This window comes from Bactrocera latifrons, unplaced genomic scaffold, assembly GCF_001853355.1.
Source record: "Bactrocera latifrons isolate USDA-ARS-PBARC rearing strain unplaced genomic scaffold, ASM185335v1 scaffold_658, whole genome shotgun sequence".
Lineage (NCBI taxonomy): Eukaryota > Metazoa > Arthropoda > Insecta > Diptera > Tephritidae > Bactrocera > Bactrocera latifrons.
The window spans coordinates 92,812-99,430 of NW_017537332.1; the positions used below are offsets into that span (position 1 = coordinate 92,812).

A 6,619-nucleotide genomic window follows, 5' to 3' on the forward strand; every position below is an offset into this window, starting at 1 on the left:
CTTACTCTTGAATCCTTTCCAAACTCAAAGCAAGTGAGGTTACTTAAATTCTGCGAAACACGTTGGGTGGAGCATTTAGAATCTCTTTCTTTATTTAACGGTTTATTCCCAATGATCTGTACAGCGTTGGAAAAGCTTGATACTGAAAATTTAAGAAGTGATTTATCAAACCCACATGCTTTGTTGACTGCAATCCAATCACCTCAATTTGTGATTGCTATGGCGACACTAAAGCCAATTTTTGCGTTATCAAAACACATAAGCCTATGTTTGCAGCAAATAGACTGTGATTTGAGCAGCTGCGTTGCTTATGCAAATAGTTTGTATGCTGAAATTAGGGAAATGCGTAAGGATTCTGAACAATCGTTTAAACTAATTTTTGCATCAGTTAAAACAATAGCCGCAGAATTAGATTTAGAAATCAAAACTCCGCGTTTGGCGAAACGGCAAACTAATCGCGACAATTATGAAGGCGAACCGGAAGAATTTTACCGCAGATTAATTTATATACCATTTTTAGATCATTTTTTGGACCAAATCAATGAACGATTTTTAAAACATCGAGAGCTGCTTTCCAAAATTGACAAAATTTTGCAAATAAATGCATAAATCTTGACGTTATTGAGATGCAGGAGACTGTTCGTGTTTTAGAAAAGCAATGGTCCGCTGATGTAGCAGATCCCGATGATTTCGTTGCTGAATTTAGAATGTGGAAAAGGTTAAAAATCTTTTCTTCAGATTATATTTTCTAACTAAAGTTTTGAATATATTTTCAGGAATTGGTTAATCAAACACAGAGATCCAAAACTTTTTTAGACGCGTTGAATCGTTGCGATGCAAAAATTTTCAAAACAGTGCATCGTTTTTTAATGATTGGAGCAACAATCCCTATATCTGTCATTTCAAGTGAACGCTCGTTTACCTCACTTCGCAGGCTTACAACATATTTAAGAAATAAAACTGGAGAAGCACGCCTGAACGGAATGGCTCTCTTGAATATCCATAGAGATATAGACGTGACGGAGGAAGAGATTTTAAATGTTATGGCCCAAAATCAAAGAAGATTAGACTTCAATTTGTGAATAAAATAATGAAACATTGTCTTTTTACTTAAAACACCCTTAATTAAAATTTCGAATTGTGTTGGGTTTGTTTGTTTATTTTAGAATGTTCCCTGTTAAATACGTTTTTTCTTACAAATATGCCTTATAAACTTACATTTTTGTCCGTTGCGCTTGACAGTTTGATATCGAATCAAAAATTCGTAAAACGCACAGATTTGACAGTCGTTTACTCAATACAGAGTGCTGCCATTGCGAAGGAGTAAAAATAAATGCGCAAAACGCGACTTTCAATGCGCTTGTCGCCTTACAGAGTTGCTTTTTTTCATTAACGAGCGTTTTCACTTGCGCAACGCCTTACAGAGTAACCCCCCTGATACTTGTCTTCGACTCATCAGGTCACAAATCCCAAATTAGCCACGAACCTCCTCCGAGCTTCTGACCCATCCTTTACGTCCCAGGAAGTACGCGACATATTTACAGAGTTGTTTCTGCACTCTCTCCACTTGTCAATGAGACAGCCGGTATGAGGAGACCAAACCAATGAAAAATACTCTGAAATCGGACGCACCAAGGTCGAGTACAGCCTTACAAACGTATCAGTATTCCTGAAGTCATTACCACATCTGAATATGAACCCAAGTGTCCTGTATGCCTGTGATGTAATTTTGTCAATGTGCCCGGCGAAATTTAGTGCATTGTCAATCATGACACTAAGATCTTTTACTACTGTGACTTCTTCTAGCTGATGATCAGCGATACGACGACGACGACTGAAAGACCGTGACAAGAACATCACCACGCACTTTTTTAAATTTAAACTCAATTTATTTTCGTCGCACCACTCCTCAAGTCTATCAAGGTCTTGCTGTAATGCACTAATATCATCGACAGTGCTTATCTTCTTGAAAATCTTGAGGTCAGCAGCATATAGTAAAAATTCCGACGATATTTTGTCCCCAATGTCGTTGACAAATATGCTAAACAACACTGGCCCAGGATGGGAACCCTGTTGGACACCGGACAACACTTTAAACTCGGACGACACATAGACATTGACTCGCACCTGCAGGAATCTCCCAGTCAAGTACGAGTTAAACCAATTAAATACATATCCCGCCACTCCGTAGCGATCCATCTTCGCTATTAAGAGCTCATGATCCACCATGTCGCAGGCTTTGCTGAAGTCCGTGTAGATAGTGTGAACTGTTTCACCCTTGTCCGACGCTCTCAGCACGTAATCGACATACAGGTAAAGGCTTGTAGCCGTAGACCTGCCGCCAAAGAACCCGTGTTGCTTGGTCGAGATCGTATTCTTGAAGGCGAAATTCACCTGCTGCAAAACAAGTTTCTCAAACAACTTTGGCATTGCCGGCTGTATGCATATTGGCCTGTAGTTGGATACCTCAGATGTCGACCCTGCCCATCTCCAGTGATTTACTAAAAATGTGGGTTATTGGTTCGGCAAGTCTGACTGCACAGCTCTTCAGTAATATGTTCGGTATTCCATCTGGTCCGGCTCCCTTCTTTCCATCTAGTTTGCACATTTCCTCAAACACTTCATTGAAGCGGATGGTGAGTTAAGATACTTTCACATCGTAGCTAGTCGATGTTTCCACAGCTTGAGCTGTGGGCATTGGTCCCCCATTATCATAAACTTTCTCCGCATAGATGCTGCCAAAGAACGACGCAAACAGATTGCTCACTTCCCCACCCGTCGTAGCTACACTGTCTTTCCACGATACGGAGGATGGAATATCTATATTGTTCCGTCTCCTGCTTTTGATGAATTTCCAAAACTGACTCGAATACACCCGTACAAGCTCCTCCTAGGCGCTGTAACATCCTTTGCCGATTCTTTTGCATTCCCACCGCAACCGACGAAAAACATTTTAAGCGTAACTGGTTTTTAATCTCTTGTATGTTGCATGCGCATCCTTTTTCTGCTGTATTTTCCCTAACAGCTCCCTAGAGAACCAGCATGGATAATTGCTTTTCCTGTTTGTATGGACAGGAACAAATTGCACAATTCCATCGTTAATTCTCTCGTATAGCAAGTTTATCTTGTCATCCAGTGATACTAACTTATACAGTTCAATCCAGTTACTCCTCAAAAAGAAATAATTCAATCCCACGTAGTCCGCCTTCTTGAATGTATAAGTCGGCGCCACGCTCACTTTTAGGTTGGCCTTAATCTCAGCACGTATACATATAGCCGGGTGGTGCTTATCTTCATCAATAATAGCCTCGGTACTGTCCACACATACTTCAACGCTGCTGAAGCATAAGTCAAGCGTACGATCATTTACATTACGAATTACATCATACTGTTGACAGTTAGCCACACTCATCTCACTGTATACAATATTTGCACATTCGTCTTGAGGACAGCTACTGGTTAGATTATAGTCGCCAACGATAATCACTGCACAGTTGGGATATTTCTCCTTCAAATACGAAATTGTCTACAAATGACTCGCATACTTATCCAACGACGACAGTGGTGGAAGATACACACAGCCAACTAATAGATCTCCCTCAGTAAATTTTACTTTAATAAAAACTTGCTCGACACTACTACAGTTAGTTGGCAGTAGCTTAGCATTAATACTACGCTTCACCGCAATGAAAACACCTCCACCTCTCGTGCAATTGCTTGTTTGATTGTTTCTATCTTTCCTAAATATTAAATACGTATCGTCTACCAATTCACTATCTGATACTGATTCATGAAGCCATGACTCGCTAACACAAATGAAGTCACATTGATGTCCTGCTGATGAGATGAGGAACTCTTTTAATTTTGTTCTTAATCCTCGAGTATTTTAGTATATATGTAACTTACGAATCTTTAGGAAAAATCTGCTTATCGACTATCCTCGGCACCCCATTAATGTATCTAACTGCCTTGCTGTTATCTCCGCTCTCAGTTAGATTATCAAGCTTCGTACGTAGATTCCTGAGATGCTCTTGTTGTGCTCTTGTTAGGTTCCCCTTAAATGAAATGCCAGACTCATCAGCTGTCTTGATATGCAATAGACTCCTAGCATCTGCTGCAGACTCTGTAGTTAGTAATAGCGGACGAATCTTACCTACCACAGGACGACCGAGTCTACGGAGACCGAGTTTCGGACCAACCTCTGACATCTCCTGTGGTAATGAAGCGACAACCTTCTCTAAATCATCCAGACGTCGATCATAGCCTACCGGCTTCTCAGACTCCGGCACGTTGAAAGCAATAATCTCTCGTTCTCGCTTATTGCGATCATTTATCTCCGATATTATAATGTTGGGATCCACATTAAGTGCATCGAAGGATGTTAATTTATTCTCGACAGCGCCGACTCTCTTTTCTAATTGCTTAAAATGCTGCGAGATTGCTCTGTTGTTCTCTGCCAACTTGTTCAAGTCAGGCCGAATCCCTGCGACGCTGGTCTGAATATTTTCAATTGTTTTCTTGAACGGTGCTAGATATTTCTCAAACATTTTCTCCAACTCCGATTTGGTTGTTGATAACGGCAAATTATTGTCGTCCGCATCACTGTCATTGACGGCCTCAATAATACTAACCTCTGAGTGACAACCAGAGCATCGAGAGTCAATACGGCCAGTTTTCCGAAACGCAGCAGCAATTTTCTTGAAACCATCATCACTCAAGTCGCTGAATTTCTAGTGGAACCAATTTTTACAACTATTGCAGCTAATACTTCCTGAGTTTCCTCTTATAATCTTGGAGCAAGTTATACACTAGGATGGGTCGATGCCGAACTTTTTTCGATTCGGGATTTCTAATAGTGCGGAAAAGTTGCCTTAGTACTTCCTGATTCCAATGCAACTTTTTGTTTTGAGATCGGATTGCATCTTCAACCGAAACTCCGGCCTTGAAATTTCGGAAATTCGACTAAAATCGTGAAATTGTCTACCTAGCGCCTGAAATACGCATCTCATGGCAAAATGTATAAAACAAAAGTTATTTGTCACGTCATTTGCTACCGAAAATGCGGCCCGCCACAGCGCAAGGTGAAAATCGATTTGCGGCCACACTTCTTGACGTTGATTTCGCCGAGTGCTATCACCCACATTCATTCACCTACGCCAAAGAACACGTCATTATTTTGTTTTTTCAGTATTTTTTGACTTCTCTTATGTTTTGTGTTTTTAACTCTTCGAATATGTCTGCTTCGTTTATTCCACGCAAATCGTTGCAGTAAATTACTCCTTTGCTTATATTTAGTGGTTTGTGGAATGAGACACTAACTGAGATATTGTTATGCATTGAGGTAAGTTTAAGTAGTTTGTTTGCTTGAGTCGTATTTTTTGTTTTTACAAACAATGTGCCGGCGCGTGTCTTTTTGCAGCTTTCTACTTCACCATCACATGTGTAGTCTATAATTTTTTAATGATAAATGGAGATATTCCATTGAAAGATTCATTGTCCGTTCTAGTTATGATTAGGAATTTGGATTCATTTAAATTGGGAGGGTTTCTCCTCCAAATGTCAGGTGGGTCAAGCATATTGTATGTCAACCAATGGTCATTTGTGTAGTTTTACATGTATTTTGTTATTTTATTTTCTTTTCCCTCTTGGTTGAGCGTTTGTTTAACACTGCGATTGCTTGTCACTTGATAGTTAGCGAAAACCAGTTTTTGTATGTAGCGATGTAGGGCAGACTGCAATTAGCATACACGTCTGTCTACCTTGAGATTCGCGCTAGTACTGAAAATATTGTCTCAAATTAGTCACCTGATAGAAAGCAGGTCACAAAACTTAAATAAATTCTTATTTTCCATTTTGAATATACTAACACTTCTCTTCTAGAGATAATCATAGATATTAAACAGCTCTCAGTTATTATATTTTCTAAGCAACTAAAACACGTAAAAGTTAAAAAAAAAAGTCTAAATAAATTTCGTTACTATTGTGATTCAAAGTTCAAATTTAATTTTTATTTTTACTGGTATATACGGATAACGCTTTTGGACTGCGTTATATTTGTTATCGACATGTTTATTTTCATTCCGGTTTTATATAAATAATTGATACAGTGTTTATATGATTTACAATATTATCAAGATATCTTAACACTTTCTACACGGCACATTTTGTCTATGTTTCTATGCAGTTGTTTTAGGAAGAACTATAAATAACAATACATTTATTTATTTATACGGAGTTGGAGTTGAAGATGCAATCCGATCTCAAAACAAAAAGTTGCATTGGAATCAGGGAGTACTAAGGCAACTTTTCCGCACTATTAGAAATCCCGAATCGAATAAAGTCCGGAATCGACCCACCCAATTATACACGTGTTTACTCGACGCCATTGTTGCCACATCAAATTACCAATTTTGAACGTATGTTGTGCTCAGAGAACGTCTATCATAGAGAAGGTTCACGTTTCAAATATCGTAACTTTTCGAAGGGGTACTCGGCAGAGATGGTCCAGTTTCACCACAGACAAATTATAAGCGTGTTTCACCACGAAAATAGCAGAATTGAGCATTTTCAGTGTTAAATGAGAAAAATAATGCTAATTCCAATGTTAACAAATTTACGC

The 6,619-nt window shown here is 39.1% G+C and overlaps 2 protein-coding genes across 2 annotated transcripts in view; both read left to right on the forward strand.

Annotated features, from left to right (window-relative positions):
• Positions 1-342: 342 nt before the first annotated feature.
• LOC108975491 (52 kDa repressor of the inhibitor of the protein kinase-like) lies at positions 343-816 on the forward strand. The gene is given in 3 exon segments (XM_018943995.1): positions 343-592; positions 595-718; positions 777-816. Coding segments are annotated over 3 exon segments (414 nt in total).
• Positions 817-5,556: 4,740 nt separating this feature from the next.
• The window catches only part of LOC108975492 (protein Gawky-like), a 5,983-nt gene continuing 4,920 nt past the window's right edge, over positions 5,557-6,619 (forward strand). Inside the window, exon 1 of the mRNA XM_018943997.1 lies at positions 5,557-5,563. Coding sequence (XP_018799542.1) covers positions 5,557-5,563 — 7 coding nt within the window. The remainder of the gene's footprint in view (positions 5,564-6,619) is intronic.